Here is a 19,787-nt window from a genome sequence, read left to right as displayed (position 1 = left end):
ATACATGGGAGAATCTCCCACTGGGATGGTCCTTACTGGAACCGACTTTCCAACAATCTCCTTCCCTACAGCACTCTGTGCCAAAACAGACACTCAACTGACAGGAAGCTGTAAGTCTGGTACTGTTGAAAGTCAGGGATACAAGCTGGACAACCTTTCAAGATACTTTGTCAACCCTACAATTCCCCCAATTATTAAGATACAAAGGAACTAGCTTCATTCCATTGATAATAAGTGCCATCTGATAACACATGAATTTATTGGCCTGGCTAGTCAAGCCTGATTGTGACAGGCAGGGTAGAAAATAAAATTCAAATTCAATCACCTGTGGTAGGCAGAAAAATGTCCCCCCCACCCCACTCCCCCTCCACCGGCCAATGATCTCCACATCCTATTCCACAGAACTTGTAAATATGTCACCTTACACAGCAAAAGGGACTTTGTAAATGCGATTAAATTAAGGATTTTGAGATGAGATTATCCTGGATTATCCAGTGGGCCCCATGTAATCACAAGGGCCCCTGTAAGAGGGAGGCAAGAAAGTCAGGGGAGGAGATGTGATGACGGAAGCAAAGACCAGAGAACAGAGAAAGATTTGAAGATGCTATGCACTGCCAGCTTTGAAAATGGGGAAATGGACCATGAGTCAAGGAATGCAGGCCACCTCTAGAAGCTGGGAAATGCAAGGAAAAGGATTCTCCCTAGAGCCTCCAAAAGGAGCTAAGCACCGCTGACACTTGGATTTTAGCCCAGTAAGAGCTATTTTTGTCTTCTGGCCTCCAGAACTTCAAGATAATAAATTTGTGTTGTTTTAAGCCCCCAAAAGTTTTGGTAATTTGTTACAGCAGCAACAGGAAACTAATGCAATGCCTAAACAATATCTTCTTAGCCAGCAATGGTAATCAAAACTTACCTTCTAAGACAGAATGATCTCGAACAGCTTCTGCAGCTAATACGGACTTCCCACAACCTGCCATTCCATATATGGTGACCCATCCCGGTTCACCACTCAGTTTGAAGAGCTTCTGCTGAATTGCATTCACTAGCTTCTTCCTAGTAACAAAAACAACGGGCCTCTGTGGTACTCCACCTTCACACAGGACTGTCCTTACTGAAATCCAAAACAAAACAAGCATGAATGAAGAGAACTCTGAAATGGTTACTCAAGTAATACCATAAAAACCAAAGAGAGCAAGGCTGAGGTCTCAGCCTCAGAATTTCCAAGAGAAGTAAGAAAATGTGGCTAGCATATTAACTTCAACTTTGATTTCTCAGAACACCCAGAACGAAAGCAAACATATACCTCTCAAGATGACGAAAGACAATGAAAATCTCCATCTGCATCTGCCCTTACTCACCCTATTCCTCCCTGACTCTCCAATCTTTTTCTCATACTAAAGACTGAGAAGAGAGTGTAAAGGAAAGAATATGGAATTGCTTTCAAGAACACAGATTTCTAAAGATTCTTATTCTTTCCTATGCTTGAACTTGATAAACACAAAACTGAAGAACTTAAATAAAGGTCTATAAATTGCCCTATTATCTCTAAAAATTATGGTATGTATATGATTACCTCAGCAGTAGATAGTTCACTGGGCAAGGAAATGAGAGAGGTAACATAGATGCAAATAAAAATATTTGAATTGGAAAACGATAATTTTTTCACATGCATGATTCAGTGAACTGATCAGTCTCTCTAGCAGATTTCATCTACAATAAGACAAAACTGCAGCAACGGAGCCTTTATGATAGAAAGTATCATGGATACAAACCATATGAAGTTATTCCAACTGAATCTTTGCCATTGGAAGAAGAGATGACAGGAATGCCACCATGGAGAAGGTAGGCAAGATCTTTATACCCTTCATGTAGCAGAGCATTGTAGAATGATATATAGGAATAATTATCTTTTTCAAGTATCGTTTTAATTAGCATAGCTGCTCGTTGCCGTTGGGTGGGCTAAAAAAAAAAAAGTAGTTTAGTATACTACAAAGAATATATTTGTAACATAAATTAGTGGAGACCGGTACAAGTTTTGAAATAAATTCTAAAAATTTTTAAGAAAGCATAGACTGCCTCAGAGGGCTTTACCTCATTTTTTACTTTTTCCTCCTCCGACACTGTTAAAACTCCATTACTAATCATGTGATCCATGATGTAGGATGTTTTGATGTCCCTTTCCAGGGCTTCTCTATGTTGAAGCAAACAATTTCGAGCTTTTGCATCCATCCTCCCTCAAATTTTTCCTTCTCTGTCAACCATGAGCTACAGGCAAACATCAAAATATTTGTCAAGCCAATAAAGACATGAAAAGATATATAACCTCACTGGTAATGAAAAAATGTAAAGAAAATAAGACTTCTTTTGCAAAGATTTTTTTTTTCCTATTTATTTAAACAGAGTTTATTTAAACTCTCCTACATGTCCGCCCACAGAAAGGAGGACAGAAGGGGGACGCCGAAAAGAAAACGAGCAGGCTGTCTGCACCGCCGGTCACTCTGTCCTCCCCTGGGCTTCATCTACGTCCTGGCTTTCCCCACTGGACTTTCATCAGCCAGACATGCAAAGATTTTTTTTAAATAAACAAAATCTAATGCTTTCAAAGGCGTGAGGTAATGGGTATTTTTTTTTAAACATCTTTATTGAAGTATAATTGCTTTACAGTGGTGTGTTAGTTTCTGCTTTATAACAAAGTGAATCAGTTATACATATACATATGTTCCCATATCTCTTCCCTCTTGCATCTCCCTCCCTCCCTCCCTCCCTATCCCACCCCTCTAGGTGGTCACAAAGCACCGAGCTGATCTCCCTGTGCTATGCAGCTGCTTCCCACTAGCTATCTATTTTACATCTGGTAGTGTATATATGTCCATGACACTCTCTCACCCTGTCACATCTCACCCCTCCCCCTCCCCATATCAAGTCCATTCTCTAGTAGGTCTGTGTCTTTATTACTGTCTTGCCACTAGGTTCTTCATGACCTTTTTTTTTTTTCCTTAGATTCCATATATATGTGTTAGCATACTGTATTTGTTTTTCTCTTTCTGACTTACTTCACTCTGTATGACAGACTCTAACTCCATCCACCTCATTACAAATACCTCCATTTCATTTCTTTTTATGGCTGAGTAATATTCCATTGTATATATGTGCCACATCTTCTTTATCCATTCATCCGATGATGGACACTTAGGTTGCTTCCATGTCCTGGCTATTGTAAATAGAGCTGCAATGAACATTTTGGTACATGACTCTTTTTGAATTATGGTTTTCTCAGGGTATATGCCCAGTAGTGGGATTGCTGGGTCATATGGTAGTTCTATTTTTAGTTTTTTAAGGAACCTCCATACTGTTCTCCATAGTGGCTGTATCAATTTACATTCCCACCAACAGTGCAAGAGGGCTCCCTTTCCTCCACACCCTCTCCAGCATTTATTGTTTGTAGATTTTTTGATGATGGCCATTCTGACCGGTGTGAGATGATATCTCATTGTAGTTTTGATTTGCATTTCTCTAATGATTAATGATGTTGAACATTCTTTCATGTGTGTGTTGGCAATCTGTATATCTTCTTTGGAGAAATGTCTGTTTAGGTCTTCTGCCCATTTTTGGATTGGGTTGTTTGTTTTTTTGTTATTGAGCTGCATGAGCTGCTTGTAAATCTTGGAGATTAATCCTTTGTCAGTTGCTTCATTTGCAAATATTTTCTCCCATTCTGAGGGTTGTCTTTTGGTCTTGTTTATGGTTTCCTCTGCTGTGCAAAAGCTTTTAAGTTTCATTAGGTCCCATTTGTTTATTTGTGTTTTTATTTCCATTTCTCTAGGAGCTGGGTCAAAAAGGATCTTGCTGTGATTTATGTCATAGAGTGTTCTGCCTATGTTTTCCTCTAAGAGTTTGATAGTGTCTGGCCTTACACTTAGGTCTTTAATCCATTTTGAGTTTATTTTTGTGTGTGGTGTCAGGGAGTGTTCTAATTTCATACTTTTACATGTACCTGTCCAATTTTCCCAGCACCACTTATTGAAGAGGCTGTCTTTTCTCCACTGTATATGCTTGCCTCCTTTATCAAAGATAAGGTGACCATATGTGCGTGGGTTTATCTCTGGGCCATATATGACAAACCCACAGCCAACATTGTCCTCAATGGTGAAAAACTGAAACTATTTCCACTAAGATCAGGAACAAGACAAGGTTGCCCACTCTCACCACTATTATTCAACATAGTTTTGGAAGTGTAATGGGTATTCTTTTAAGATACCTGAGGAAAGTATAAAGTGGATGCAACTTTTCTGGAAGGCTATATAAGGTAAGATGTGTTTAAGCATTCTCTTTAACCCAGAAATTCCACTTCTAGGTATTTACCTCAGAGAGATATTCATATATGTATGCAAAAATATCCACAAAAAGGGTTAATAGAGAGTGTTTAGGTAAGATAAAAATATTAAAACAACCTAAATGCCCATCATTTGGAGTATGGATTTTAAAAATTAGAGTATGTACATAAGATGGAATATTATACAGCCATTTAAAATAAGACATCTCCATGTAGTGACATGGAAAGGTGCTCATGACACATCACTGATTGAAAAAAATTTAAATATGATACCATGTATAGCACAAAATATGTGTTGGTCTCATATAAATGCATGGAGAGATGTTTAGAAGTCTGTTCAACAAAATGTTTGGGTTACTTCCAAGTAGCAAGATTTGGGGGAAATTTTCCCCTGTTCTTTTTTCTTGTTTTCTATACTGTCTTAATTTTTTTTCAATACACATTATCATTTGTACAATTTTAAAACTTCCTTTAAGTTAAGATTTTATAAACAATGGTCATACTAAAGTCCTAATATTTATAAACTACTTGATTTCTTTACCATCATTAAGACTAAATAGAGCATTCTTGGTATTGAGTATTAGTTCTCACTCAAGATGGGTGTCAGCTGGTAGGTCTTCATTGGTAAACACATTTCTCATGTGCTTACTCCACTAATTTTTCAGCTGAGCTGCTAACTATGACAAAGCAACAGAAAATATCCTTTGATGTCATTTCTTAGACTAGGAGGACACAAGGAATAATATTCTTCACAGTATAATACTCTAAGTTCCTACCGACTTTATTTCAAATATGATGCAAATTTTTCAATCGGTATAAAACCCAGATCAGAACATTTGCAAGTTTTTAAACAATTTATCCAATGTAATACAGTGAGTGTCTAAATGTGTTTATTTATATGCTCATTCAATAAACATTTGAGCCCCTCCTATGTGTCAGGGCCCTGAATCTACAGAGATTAAATCATATCCCTGAAGGAATTCACAATCTGGTAGGAGAGTAAAATACAGATAATTAGAATGTGATGTACTAAGCGCCAAGAGATAAGCACAAGTAATTTTGAGCACACAGAAGAGGAGCAATACTCATTAAGCTTCATTAACCAATAATCAATAATGACTATAAAAAGTACCACCAAATGTGTCACTTTCAAACACAGGTAAATAGAGCATTTGCCTATGTTTGTCAAGGTTCACAAAATGCCCAGTACTGGCATGAAACTGATTGATAAAAGAAAAAATTATGGTTAGGATCAAGGCTATGGTCATTTTTAAATGTTAATGTTTTTATGATCTCAAGTTAAACATAAAACGTCCCGGGCTTCCCTGGTGGTGCAGTAGTTAAGAACCCCCTGCCGATGCAGGGGACACGGGTTCGAGCCCTGGTCCGGGGGGAATCCCACATGCCGCGAAGCAACTAAGTCCGTGCGCCGCAACTACTGAGCCTGCGCTCTAGAGCTCGTGAGCCACAACTACCCAGCCCATGTTCCACAAGAGAAGCCACCGCAATGAGAAGCCCGCGCACAGCAACAAAGACCCAACGCAACCAAAAATAAATAATAAATTAATTTTTAAAAATCATATTAAAACATAAAACGTCCCTTAATTTTTCAGTAATAAAACTCTATTTGACAAAACAAAAATGAACTTTTTAGCTTTTGTCCAATAGCTAAGGCAATAGACACACTCTGACCACCTGAAACTAGTTTCCAACTTTACCTAGCCCTATTAAAACTAAAGACGTTAAGTTTTATACGTTTTTTAACTGCACACATTTAGATATTCTGAACAAATTCTCAGTGTCCCACCTTTCGTAACCACGTAAACCATGTAAAGTCAGGACTCTCCAGGCTTGTGAAATATAAAGGACAATTTCATCCAGGAAAACCGTAATAGTTGACCATTTCCTCTTTAGATAATTTCACTTCCTGGTACAGTATCAGAATGATTAATAATTATTCCTTGACCCAGAATTCTCAGTCTCTAAAATCGACTACTGAACCTCCGAAGAACCGGGTTCGGGGAGAAAAGCGAGGCGCCAAGTTACCCAAACCTTCGCACCTGGGTCTTCACTGGGAAGAGAAGCCCTGCAGGGACAGACCGGAAAATCAAGGTAGGGGTGAGTGGAGGCAACGGGACTTCCGAAAGGAAATTCGGGGCTCGGGCCACAGCCCGGGGGCAGGTCGGGGCCTCACAGGTGTCTCACCTGGGCCTCAGCAGCGGGGGGCACCTGAAGACCCCCGGGAACCTCCGACCTGCGGAGGAGGCGTCACCCCCGCAGGCGGCCCACGCAGTCCCGGGGCGCCGAGGTGAGTATTCCAACCCAGACACAAAGGAAGGAGGGCCACTCGGACTGTCGTTCCTTCCCTCCCGCTGCAGCTGCACCCGGGCGGGAGCCCGGAGCCACTCCGGACGCCGCCCCGTCTACTTCAAGTCCTCGCGGGTCACTGACAGCCCAGACGCCTCACCTCCGGCTCCCTCACCCCTTCTGCCCAGGAATAAAGCCAGCCTCTCCGCCTCAGGACCGTAGAGCAGTCAAAACCCGCCAGTCCGCCCCGCTGGGACGACGCGGGCCCGCGCATGCAAATAAACACACCCGGAACCCCTCCAGGCGGCCGTCGCCGCGCGCGCTTCGGCCCCAGCTTGTGCCCGCGCGCGCACAAAAAAGCACCTCCGCCGCACCAACTGGGGCGCGCCGCGCTCCAACGAAGGGCGGACCGCGGCGTCGGCGCGCTCGACGTGGCGCGCGCTGCCCCGCCCCCGCCCCGCCCCCCCGCGTCCCGGCGGCTTGCAGACGCCCGGGAGCCACGGTTTCCTTGGTTTTGCAGCGTTAACGTAGAGGTTTGGGGAAGTAGGATTGCCGCCTACCCCAGCTGGAGGAACTAGAAAGCGGGTGGCTGGGAGACGCTGTGGAGCAGCGGGGATGGCCGGGAGAGGAAGGGGGCTGGCTTCTGGGCGGTGCCAAGTCTGAAACGGGGCGCGGTCACCGCCGATCCTTCCCGCGGAGGCTGAGGAGGCCACGTCCCGCTACCCCAGGGTGAAGAGGCAGCCCCGGGTTTGTCATCCTCAGGACCTCCAGACATGTCTGAGGTGAAGAGCCGGAAGAGGTCGGCGCCCAAGGGAGCCCCAGCGGAGCCTGGGAAGCGAAGCGAGGGCGGGAAGAGCCCCGAGGCTCGGGGCGGTGGAGGCGGGGGCTGGGCGGACCCCCGGACCGGCGTGAGCCTTCTGTCGCTGGGGACGTGCCTGGGCCTGGCCTGGTAAGTGGTCCGAGGCCGCCCGGGCCGTGTCCGGCCTCCCGTGGTCGCCCTCTCTTCTCGGGGTCCCGCCTCTGCCCCGGCCCCGCCCGGCTCGGCGTCCCGCTAACCTCTAGCCCCCAAGCTTGCGGCTTCTGTTCCTCTGCATCGACCCCAAGGAAGTGACGGCCCAACCTTTATTTTTCCTTTCGCTCGTTTCTCGTAATTCATTTTGCTTTTGTACTGCTGGCGTGCCTCGATCGCCCAGCTGGAGCTGAGGCCAAGGTTTGGGAACGTCAACCATTAAGAAATGCAGATGCGGCCAAATTTCATTAAGCGCCTGCTACAGGACAGAAGCTTTTCCGTTTTTAGAACCCGTTACTTCCTGTCCGCTGTGCATTTGGGACAAATTTGCCCCACCCCCTAAATGCCTATTGGCAACGTTTGCAACCTGAAAAGAATTCATTATGATCTTAAAGCAACAAACGTTCATGACAATATCAAAAGTTTTGGAGGACAGCTCATATTTCGGTTATTGGCATGCGTTAAAAGTCTATTCCTAAGTTACAGATTGAATTTTAGTATAACACTTTTGTTCACCTGAAGCTAAAAACTTATAGTTTTTAAACCAAGCAAATAGCGATATATTGATGTCATAGGAAAGATGAATATTAAGAAATAACCTTAAAACCAACTTATTTTGTTTTCCTCAAATTCTTTAGGATTAACCTATTTCGTTTTAATAACAAGACTGACTCTTTAGAGTTCCTCTCCATTGTCACTGATTTTTTAAGTATTTAGAAGATAGCTATTTATCTTCAAGAATAATTGGATTCTAGAAGCAACCCTGGATGTCCTCTCATCTAGAACATTTTTTCTTTTTTTTTGGCTGCGTTGGGTCTTCGTTGCTGCGCGCGGGCTTTCTCTAGTTGCGGCGAGCGGAGGCCACTTTGTTGCGGTGCACGGGCTTCTCACTGCGGTGGCTTCTCTTGTTGCGGAGCACGGGCTCTAGGTGCGTCGGCTTCAGTAGTTGTGGCACGCGGGCTCAGTAGTTGTGGCTCGTGGGCTCTAGAGCGCAGGCTCAGGAGTTGTGGCTCACGGGCTTAGTTGCTCCGTGGCATGTGGGATCTTCCCGGATCAGGGATCGAACCCGTGTGTCCCCTGCATTGGCAGGCAGATTCTTAACCACAGCGCCACCAGGGAAGTCCTAGAACATTTTTGATGCTAGTAAATCTTGAAGTATACTTTACTGATGACTCATCCTCAGTCAGTCAATAAAAGATTTGTTACAGTAAAGTGAAATGTTGATTATTAAATATTCTCTTCAAAAAGAGATAAATTGTTATTTTACTAATATATTTGTTTATGGAATATTTTGATCTTAAAAGAATAAATGTACAGAATTTACTGTTTTAAATAAAATGCTTTTATGTCTTAAATTGCATGACCTTCTTCAGGTAAATCAAAAACTTTGTGCTGGGAAAGTTATTCAGTATTAGAACTTAGTAGGCTAAAATATATATGTTGCTTCTTTCTAGACCTAATACAACTGGTTTTAGTTACTGAATTTATTAATTCTCATCCAAAGATTCATATTCATATGAGATAAATTACATCAGAAAATGCTCAACTTTTCAATAATTTAGTTACTGTCCTGGGAAAACACACTAACAGGAATCTATAAAGGAAAACAACTTGAAAAGCAGACACTTCAGCTCAGGAATTCACTGTTAGTGCCTGCAGTAAAGATACAAACAAGTTATATTCAAGTAGGAAGATTTTATTTGAACTGTGTCTTTGCAAAATAATAAAACAATGCTCAAAGATTATTTCTAAAATGGGCAGATTCAATGATTGTTATTAAATGACTGTTAATTGCTCTTGTGAAATCTTTTGTGACGAGAGTTAAAGTATAAATACTTTGGTCACTATAGCAAATATGTATTCGTGGTAAATTTGGGAATTTTCTAAATAAAATGCAAACATTTAGCATCTCAAAATACTAAAAAGTACACTGGAATTATAACTAAGCCACTGACATTTTTACCACTAGGATTAGCACCTAAAGATTGGTCTATCAAATCTTTATTGCATGCTTATTGTACTGACACTGTTCTGGTTGTTAAAATACAAAATCGAATATATGTGCCTAAATACAGCTTAGGAGTATTCTAATTTTGTCTAAGTTAGGGCAGAGATTTGAACCCTTGCACTGTCCGAGGTTGATTTCAAGGCATCACTATTTCAGTATCTTCAAACCATTAGTCTTTGGATCCTGGTTTGGAAAATAACAGAGATAATGCAACAAAAGGGTGGTACTTGAACATCTTCTCTCTATTAAACAAAGTTCTGATAATCATCTTCTGTCAGCTTGACAATAAGATGTTGGAGATAACAGTTGCCCAGAACTATAGGGCCTGAGTGTTGGTTTGCATACGTCATTTATAAACTCTTTAAGGAAATTTTCCACGTAAGAGATTGAAGACATTCTGCTTTCAAAAAGTTTTTAAAAGTTATGAAGGTACTAAACAAGACAAAACCTTAAAAGCTTATTACATAGAAATTTAGTCAACTAGAAGTTCCATTGTAAAACTTTTAAGTTTCTTTTGGAAATTTCAACAGATTTTTTAATTGCCTTTATAAAAGTTTGTCATAGCATTTGTGATAATTATGTATCAGAAGTCAAAAGCTCTTTCAACGATCAGATAATTGAGAGTTTTTTTTCTCTATCTAATACAACTTTCTCTGTAAATCATTTATACAGTAAAATCTTGGCTAACCCCATTTTTCAGCTTTTGTTGTTAGTGGAGTTTAATCTGAAAGACAGTTATCCTTTAATTACCTTGATTTTTAAAAATGGAATATGGTCTGTGTGTTCCTGAACTTTCAGTATTATGCTGAAAATGAAGTTGCTCTATGAAATATACAGCTAAATGGGTACTGACTCTTTCTCGTTACTAAGTTGAAACAGAGCCAGAGAAAAATCCTGTATATATAAATCCTTCATCAGCTGTCTGACATCTAGGCCTCCTAAAGGAGCTATGCAGAGACAAGACTGCAAGGAAATACATGGTTTATTCCCATAGGGCCCTGAATCTATATGCGTTCTCTGTAAACTGCAGTGGATTATGAAGAAGTCAGGAAGATTCCCTTTGTAAAGCCTACACTAAGGTGGCCAATTAATCCGGGTCCTTTTCTCCTACATCCATACCTTCAAGATCTTTACCTATGATAGTGAAAAGAGGCCCCAAAACAGGGTAAGAGAATGCTTCTTTTCCTATTAGTGGGTCTCATCCATTCACTTCATCCTTTGTTTGCTATAAACCCAACCCTGGTTCAAAGTGGGACAGGCCTGGAGCTTCTATCAAGTGTTAAGTAGAAGGGAGCCCTGATCCATTTTACCACTCTAGGCTTGTCAGAAGGATGGGGAAAGCAGCTGTGCAAAGCAATTCAAAAGAAAGGGCCAAGGTACGTAAAGAGAATAGTTGATGTTTTATGTTCAAGGCACTTTAAGAGCTTGAGTAATATGAACCTGTTTAATCTCTACAACACCCTATGAACTCAGTAGTTTTATCCCCACTTTGCAGATGAGGAAACTAGCAATGGTAAGTTCAATAACTTGTCCAAGGTGCTTGTACAGCTAGTAAATGGCAGAGCCAAAGTTGCCTAGCTTCACATTCAACCAGTATGATATGCTGTCTACCTTTGATATTAATCCAAAAAGAGGCCAAGACCCTAGAAATAGAAATCCCTAGTCCAGAATTGTTTATAATCCTTTCTTCTCCTAGAAGCTGTAGCCCTTAGCAGACCCTAATTGTTGTCTCATCTAAACAAAGGAAGATAGGGAGTAAGGAGGTCTTGAACTGCTCCTGTTAGAAAATGCCTCTGACTCATAAAAAGGAAACAAAGCACCTTGGGCATAATCTGGATGCTAGTTTCAAAAATTAGTATTTCACAATTGAAACCACCTTCTCTCAGTGTACATTTTTGGCTTCGAGAAAAATCATCCTCTTCCTTAATGTTAAATGAGTTAATATTTATAATGCACTTAGAATAGTGTCTGGCACTTCTAAGTGAAAATAAAACAAATGTATTTTAACTCAGCATCATACAGACCACAGTTGATTATTTTCATTACTAGCACTAAGTAAACTTTATACTTGTTTTTTCTTTTATGCACTATTCATATATAGAAATGGTGAATTTTATTTTTTTATTTTGGTGAGAAGCTAACCATGAAAAAAACTCTACAAATTATCATCAGAGATGGTCACTAATATGATACAGGTTTCCTCAAGCTTTTGCTTAATACTTGAATTTTGAAGAGAAGTGCAGAGATAACATTAAAAAGATTAAATAAAACAGAAAGTCCTGTAATGAATTTTTGTGGATCAACCTTCATAAAAGATCCCTTTTATAATAATGATTTTATTCTAAATGAACACACTGATCTATAGGATAAATCCATGAGGTAACACTGGAGTAATGGATGATAAAACTAGTTCCTGAAATTAGACATTTCTTTAGACCGTCTTTCTCCTTCATCTCTGTCTGCTGGTCCCTAAAAGCCAAGAATGAAATAGCCAATCAGAAAAGAATTGTCTACACATCCTTCTTTGAAATTAGGATAATAGTGTTTTCTAATAACGAGAAGTTTTGTTTAAAAGTTCATATTAACACACAGGAGAAGTCAATCTGTACTAATTATGTAACCTGGGCTTACTTAATTCACTGTTATCTCATAGAATAAACATTAGCCATCATCAAAAGAAATTTATTTCATCCAACATTGTAAACATTTGTTTAAAATGCAAAAACTCCATTTTAATTTTGGACAGTTTTATAAACAACAGTTAGCCTAATGATATTTATGAGTTTGATTCAGAGTCTTTCACCTCTCCGTTGAGTTTTGGAATCTTTAAATGTTTGTCTTTCAGGGGAAGTCATTTTTACAATAAAGTGTCAACTTGTTGTCAGCTTGGCTGGGAGATTTGAAAATTTACAATATCTAAGTCACATCCCAAACCAATTAAGTCAGAATTTCTGTGGTAAGACCCAGGCATTACACTTTTTTAAAGCTGCCAGGTGAGGGCTTCCCTGGTGGCGCAGTGGTTAAGAATCCGCCTGCCGGGCTTCCTTGGTGGCGCAGTGGTTGAGAATCTGCCTGCCGATGCAGGGGACACGGGTTCGAACCCTGGTCTGGGAAGATCCCACATGCTGCGGAGCAACTGGGCCCGTGAGCCACAGCTACTGAGCCTGCGCGTCTGGAGCCTGTGCTCCGCAACAAGAGAGGCCGCGATACTGAGAGGCCCGCGCACCGCGATGAAGAGTGGCCCCCGCTTGCCGCAACTGGAGAAAGCCCAAGCACAGAAACGAAGACCCAACGCATCCAAAAATAAATAAATAAATAAATAAATAAAAGAATCCGCCTGCAGGGGATACTGGTTCGTGCCCCAGTCCGGGAAAATCCCACATGCCGCCGAGCACCTAAGCCCGTGCGCCACAACTACTGAGCACGAGTGCCACAACTACTGAAGCCCGTGCGCCCAGACCCCGTGCTCCACAACAAGAGAAGCCACGGCAATGAGAAACCTGCGCACCGCAACTATGCCCCACTCACCGCAACTAGAGAAAGCCCGCGTGCAGCAACGAAGACCCAACACAGCCAAATAAATAAATAATTTTTTAAAAAATGAAAAAGAAGAATCTGCCTGCCAATGCAGGGGACATGGGTTCCAGCCCCGGTCGGGGAAGATCCCACATGCCGCATAGCAACTAAGCCCGTGCACCACAACTACTGAGCCTGCGCTCTAGAGCCCGCGAGCCACAGCTACTGAAGCCCACGCACCTATAGCACGAGCTCTGCGACAATAGAAGCCACCGCACTGAGAAGCCCGCTCACCGCAACGAAGAGTAGCCCCCGCTCGGCGCAACTAGAGAAGGCCCTGGCGAAGCAACGAAGACCCAACGCAGCCAAAAATATAAATAAATAAATAAATAAATTTTAAAAATTTAAAAGTAAAGCTGCCAGGTGACTCCAATATGCAGTGAAGCTGTTGAACCACTGGACTGCGTACTCACTCCTCGCTTCCTATAAAAGCTGCCACTACCTATACCAGAATTTATGTTGTCCTTACCAGAAGTGGGCATAAAATACTGCTTTAACATCCGAACTTAAATGGGTTTGAGATAGGAAGTAGTGATTTTTTTTTCCCTTTTTCAGGTTTGTATTTCAGCAGCCGGAAAAGTTTGCAAAGGTGGAAAACCAATACCAGTTACTGAAAATGGAAACCAACGAATTCCAAGGGCTTCAAAGTAAAATCAGTTTAATTTCAGAAAAGGTAATTATTAATTAGCATGTTTGGGGAGATTTTACCATTTTTCTTCCCCATTGCCACCCTTCTACCTCAGTTGATAAATTCTTTTTTTCTGCCTTTTAGACCATTACTACTTTAACTCTCACTGGTTTTCCTACTTCTTCACATTCTCCCTTTAATCCAACTTAGTCTTGGCTTACATTTCAAAAGGACAAGAATTTTCTAATATATGACAAATGTTATTGTTTAAAAAGACCAATATTGTCATATTGACGTGACCTCAATTTTCTATTTAAATATCAAGTATCTAGAGCACTGAAAATATTATTGATTTTTAGATATAAAATTAAAATAGGAGTAGCACTTTTTGGACTTAGATCCATCAGTTTTTTTTCTTTATTTCCACTTGGTAAGCATATATATTCATATGCATATAAGAATGACTAACCTGAAATAAATATTGATTTTTATAGACAAATGAAAATTAAAATCCATGTCTATGTTGTGTTTCTTCAAGCTGCAAATACAAGTGCATTACTACTGTGATTCTTAGAAATGTGAGACATAAAAAAATTTTAACTACCACATGTCTCAGGAGAAGGTCAGCTGCAACCAATAAGTCATCATGTGGGCCTTGTCTGGCTACCAGAGACCAAGCTATCATTGGGAAACATGGCTTGTTTGTTCCTTTGTTCATCACTGAGCCTTTACTCAGTGATAAGGTAGAAAAGGATTTGTGCTTGGCCCCAGGGTAAGGAAAGATGTTGCAAAAATGTATAGAAATGAAATAGACGGCCTAAGTCCCTGCAGCCTGATGCACAGAATAAACCTGTAATCCCCAAGAAGAGAAGAGTCATGGATTAAAATTATCCCTTACACATGCCAGTGAATTCCATGGAGGGTGAGTTTAGAGGCCTCTGGGAAGTTGCTGCAAGAGTTGGTATTTTGACCTAGGGCTCAGGTTGGAAACTGATTGTAGTTATCGAAAGCCCTCTAATCAGAGCAAGCGTAATGATAGAAAAAATTCCAGGAGATAGAAACTTCATGTACTTAAATGCTATTGAAAACAAATTTTGAAGAAAAATTTCCTTTTTAAATGAAAAATTTGCCAGCAGTTAAAATGCTTTTAGTGAATCTCTGCCTTGCAAGCTTGGAACCTGGTAAGGAGGACAAAGGTTTAACATATGATTAGAATTTGAAGTCAAATATTACAGGAGATTAGAGCCTGGCCTGTCAGCTATCACTCTCAGTATCTCTCCCCATTAGCCCTCTAGTTTCCCTCTTCTAATATCTAATTACTCCTAAGCAGCTGTAAGATGGAACACTGTCCTAAGGGTTTTTTTTTTTAATTTATTTATTTTTGGCTGTGTTGGGCGTTTGTTGCTGTGCCCAGGCTTTTCTCTAGTTGCTGCAAGTGGGGCTACTCTTCGTTGTGGTGCGCGAGCTTCTCACTGTGGTGGCTTCTCTTGTTGCGGAGCTCAGGCTCTAGGCGAGCAGGCTTCAGTAGTTGTGGCACACAAGCTCAGTAGTTGTGGCTCACAGGCTCTAGAGCACAGGCTCAGTAGTTGTGGCTCACGGGCTTAGTTGCTCCGCGGCATGTGGGATCTTCCCAGACCAGGGCTCGAACCCGTGTCCCCTGCATTGGCAGGCGGATTCTCGACCACTGTGCCACCAGGGAAGTCCCTGTCCTAAATTTTTTGTATTAAATCTACAGTTTGGTAGACTGAGAATGTAAATCTAAGGGCTTCTCCATGCATAAATTAAAATATTCATTTTTTTCTTACTTTCCACTACGTGGCCAATTTTATAATGGGCAATGTTTTTAATAAAACTCATGTAGATTAAAAAAATGCTTTTGTAAGCAATAAGGATGTATTTTATGGCACAGGCAAATATAGCCATTTGTTTGCAGTAACTTTAAATGGAGTATAATCTGTAAATCTATGTTGTACACTTGAAACTAATATAAGATTGTTAATCAACTGTACTTCAATTAAAAGTAAATAAATAAATGCCTTTGAAGCAGATAATTAAAATATCATCCTAGGATCCAAGAAATATTGTCTTCACGTAGTTCGTTCTCTCCCAGTCTGCCCTAGGAGTAGTTTAACAATAGCTGCCTCTTTACAAAGCTGGCCCTAAAGGCCAGCTTAATGCAGTAGGAGGGGAAAACAACTAGACATGGGCTCTCATCATAACTGTGTGACTTTGGAAAAATCACTTTAACTTCTCTTGGCCTCTTCTTCATCATTTATTAAATGAGAATATCAAGATTTATGTAAGGATCAGATGAGATACAATATATATGCAAGCTCTTTGAAAACTTCCAAGCAGTAATAAATTTAAGATATTAACTTTTGTAAAAAATGAAAAACTATTAGACTATAATGGCAGCCCATAAATGCTAGCTATTGTAGTGTACTAGTCACTTATTGTTTGCAGATTAAGTCTTGAGACCTTTGTTATCCTGAAAAGTTGATCTTATAATTGGAGTCTCCTGGGTTATACTGCCTCCAGGTTATAGAGATGCTCTGGTGAACAGCCTAAACAAGAAATTACCTTGGATTAAGATAAGCTTGTCTCTGCAAAATGCTGCTAATAAGACAACTAAACATAACACTATTACCAATGTACAAGTATTTCTCATAGTTGGTGTTTTTAAAGGAACTTGTATTATAGCTACATGTATACATTAAAAATAATTTTTAAACAAGGTTTCAGAGCGATACTGTTATGCATTGTTCCCAGCTATCACCTGGAACTGCTTCAGGTCCTGATTGGGGTGGACCCAGGAGGTTTCTGGCCATTCTTCTTCCTAAATATCAAGAAACATGTTCTTTATACCCTGAGATATGGGGACTACAAAAAGGCATAAAACATGGTCTCTTCCCCTAAGGAATTTAGAAGCTCTCATAGCTTCTCCTGGCTAATTCGTCAGTCTGTTAAGAGTCAGATTTCAGTCACTTCTAAGCCTCCTCCTCCAGACTTCTGATCTCTCCTCTAAGCATGCCTTCTCCCGTGCTAATTCTGTCATGACACAGATCATCATCTATTGTGATATTTTGTTGTTAATTCATTTGTTTCCTTCACTGATCTTTAGAGCAAATGCTATGTCTTTTATCTCTGTATCCTTAGTGCCTAGTAATGGAACAGAGAACACTCAATAAATCTTTTTGGGGCTCTAAAATATATGACATGAAAGATCCAAAACACTATCTCCCCTATCAAATTGTGAAGTCAGGGACTATACTGTATCTTTGTTTTTATATCCAGTGTCTAGCACAAGGTCTGGCACAGAGCGAACACTCTAGAATTCTTGAATTATATGCGCTAAATGCCAAATAAGTGGCAAATATGTAATATGATAGATTCTACAGGAGTTCAGGCTCTCAGGGCTAGGGTCATGGAAGAATGCTGCACTGAAGACCTGAGACCTGGTCTGAGCCTTGAAGGAAGGACAGAACTTAGCTAGGTAAAGAGGAAGGAAGGCTAACATATAGAGAAGTTATGGAATTTGGGACTTCCTCCTAGAAGTGTTAGGAAACGTTAAGGGGTTTTTAATGTTGTACCATGATGTACATAGCAGTTTTTAAAACCTTAAATCTGGCTGTAGTGTGTAGGATGATTTAGAGGAAGTAACTAGAAGCAGGTATTAGATAATATTTCTATAGTATTTTCCTTGATCATCGAAGTTCAGTTTGGGTGCCCTATGTAAGTGCTTCCATAGCTCTTTTCCTGTCACAGCGCATGTAGACTTCACTCTCTCCCTAATTAAACTAAGCTGCTTAAGGGCAGAACTGTGTCTTGTACAGTATTATGTCTTCAACATAATGCTGCAAACATTTGATAAATTAATGATCATTTCTAGGCCTTCCTGTAGTCTCTAAAGCTGTTATCTTTGTGTGAGTGTAGGCTAAGAAAGAGGTCCACAACCTGGTCCTTCTATATTCTGGACATTTTAGGAGATGCTAGGAGCTTACCATAATTTATAGATACTTAGAACACTTTACTGTTTGACATCAGTTGTCTCTGTAAACTGATTTTTTATTCACTTTTTGCCTTTGTGATAGTTATAAGATCTGATTCTGGTACCTTTTCTGCAAGAGGTCAGTCAACAAATTTTTTTTTCAGGCAGAAAGTCTTCCAGAATCATAGAACTTATTAAATTTAACAAATTTTATAAGTCAGTTTCTAAAAAGCCAAATAACTATTAAAATGACAACTAAGTTGCTTTCCATTGGAATAAAAAAAGAAGGAAATGTGATATACTTCAGGCTTCTTTAACATTATTTTTCTTTTGAATATCCCTCCATGAAAATGCACAAATATTTAGGATTATAAGTTCAGGTGTATACAGTTGGCCCTCCGTATCTGTGGGTTCCCCATCCAAATATTACATGAGGGACTTGAGCACCCATGGATTTTGGTATCCACAGGAATACCAATGCCCCACAGGTGGATACCTAGGGATGAGGGGCAACTGTATTTTTCTACCATAGTGCTAATCTATTAAATGTGTTTAAAACATGTTTTTAACAACTTAAATATGTAACAATTGTTTTTGTCTGTATGATTCTTATGTATTTGGATATTTTAGACATCTTCAGAATTTGAACTTGGCAAGTGATTGTTAAAGTGTGTTTCCCTAAAATAAAAGTTATTAAGTAGCCTTGGGAATTGTTTTGTGTTATAAATGCAGCTTGCAACTACTGAAAGTATCCTGCAGGAAGCTACATCATCCATGTCTTTGGTGACCCAGTTTGAGCAGGAAGTATCCAGCCTCCAAAGTATCATGCATGACATTCAGAATAGTGAAGAGATGCTCACTCAAAAGATGCAAAGCCTTAATGAGAAATTCCAGAACGTTACAGATTTCTGGAAGAGAAGCCTAGAAGAAATGAATGTTAATACAGACATTTTCAAATCAGAATCAAAACATATACATTCTCAAGTGACTGTCCAAATTAACTCAGCTGAACAAGAAATAAAATTGCTCACTGAAAGGCTAAAAGATTTGGAAGATAGCACACTAAGAAATATTAGAACTATAAAAAGACAAGAACAAGAGGATCTTCTGCGAGTAGAGGAGCAGCTTGGCTCCGACACAAAAGCACTTGAAAAGTTAGAAGAGGGACAGCATGCTCTCTTTGCCAGAGATGAAGACCTGACTAATAAACTTTCCAGCTACGAACCCAAAGCTGAAGAATGCAAGACGCATTTGCCAGCAATTGAAAGTGCTATTCGCTCTGTTCTCAGAGTCTCTCAGGATCTGATAGGGACAGAAAAGAAAATGGAAGACTTGACTCTTCAGATGTTTAATATGGAAGATGATATGCTGAAAGCAGTATCTGAAATAATGGAGATGCAGAAAACCCTTGAAGGAATTCAGTATGATAATAGCATATTAAAGATGCAGAATGAACTGGATGTTCTAAAAGGAAAAGTTCATGATTTTATAGTATATTCAAGTACAAGAGAAAAGGGGACTCCAGAAGAATATAATCTAGAAAATAAAGGAATTGATAGTGATTTTTGAATGCACTACATTTATCCTGATGAACCACATTATTATACATAACCTGATTAGTTCCATGCTTTTGAGTTATTTTGATATGCCTCACTTTACCCTACATTATTGGAAAATAAGTGAGGTGTCCACACAAATGTGTTATCCAGAGAGTCAAAGCTTATCTTTTTAAGCAATAAAACTTATTTCATTTTCACCATTTTAAATAGAAACATTTCTAAAATATATATTTCTCTACTTTTTTGAAGCAATATACTTAATATTTTTAAGTGTTTTTCTAATAATTAATGGACATTATTGTGAATTTCATCTGTCATATTGGACCCAAATATATTAATGTCCCTAGGAGCTATTTAGGGGTGTTTACCTCGTCACTTG

General features: G+C 40.0%; 2 protein-coding genes across 6 annotated transcripts in view; one reads left to right on the top strand and one right to left on the bottom strand.

The window, feature by feature from the left end:
- APAF1 (apoptotic peptidase activating factor 1) overlaps positions 1–7,083 on the bottom strand; it is a 92,855-nt gene extending 85,772 nt beyond the window's left edge. For 3 of the 5 annotated variants that reach the window (XM_036865661.1, XM_036865665.1, XM_036865666.1), the window contains exons 1-4: positions 6,539–6,718; positions 2,092–2,265; positions 1,773–1,959; positions 914–1,111 (exon numbers count right to left, since the gene is read on the bottom strand). In XM_036865661.1, coding sequence (XP_036721556.1) covers positions 914–1,111; positions 1,773–1,959; positions 2,092–2,229 — 523 coding nt within the window. In that variant the 5' untranslated portion in view covers positions 2,230–2,265; positions 6,539–6,718. Of the gene's footprint in view, positions 1–913; positions 1,112–1,772; positions 1,960–2,091; positions 2,266–6,538; positions 6,719–6,800; positions 6,925–7,003 lie in introns of those variants that run through there. The other 2 variants (XM_036865664.1, XM_036865662.1) reach the window with 2 other exon arrangements.
- LOC118901895 (IKBKB interacting protein) lies at positions 7,040–19,621 on the top strand. The gene is made up of 3 exons (XM_036865667.1): positions 7,040–7,589; positions 13,789–13,906; positions 18,582–19,621. Exons 1-3 carry the CDS (start codon positions 7,414–7,416, stop codon positions 19,416–19,418), a joined length of 1,131 nt encoding a protein of 376 aa, XP_036721562.1. The 5' UTR covers positions 7,040–7,413; the 3' UTR covers positions 19,419–19,621.
- Positions 19,622–19,787: the final 166 nt, after the last annotated feature.

Source organism: Balaenoptera musculus, chromosome 10 (genome assembly GCF_009873245.2).
Source record: "Balaenoptera musculus isolate JJ_BM4_2016_0621 chromosome 10, mBalMus1.pri.v3, whole genome shotgun sequence".
Lineage (NCBI taxonomy): Eukaryota > Metazoa > Chordata > Mammalia > Artiodactyla > Balaenopteridae > Balaenoptera > Balaenoptera musculus.
The sequence above is the reverse complement of the archived record's forward strand: the minus strand, read 5'-3'. Positions and strand labels throughout refer to the sequence as shown.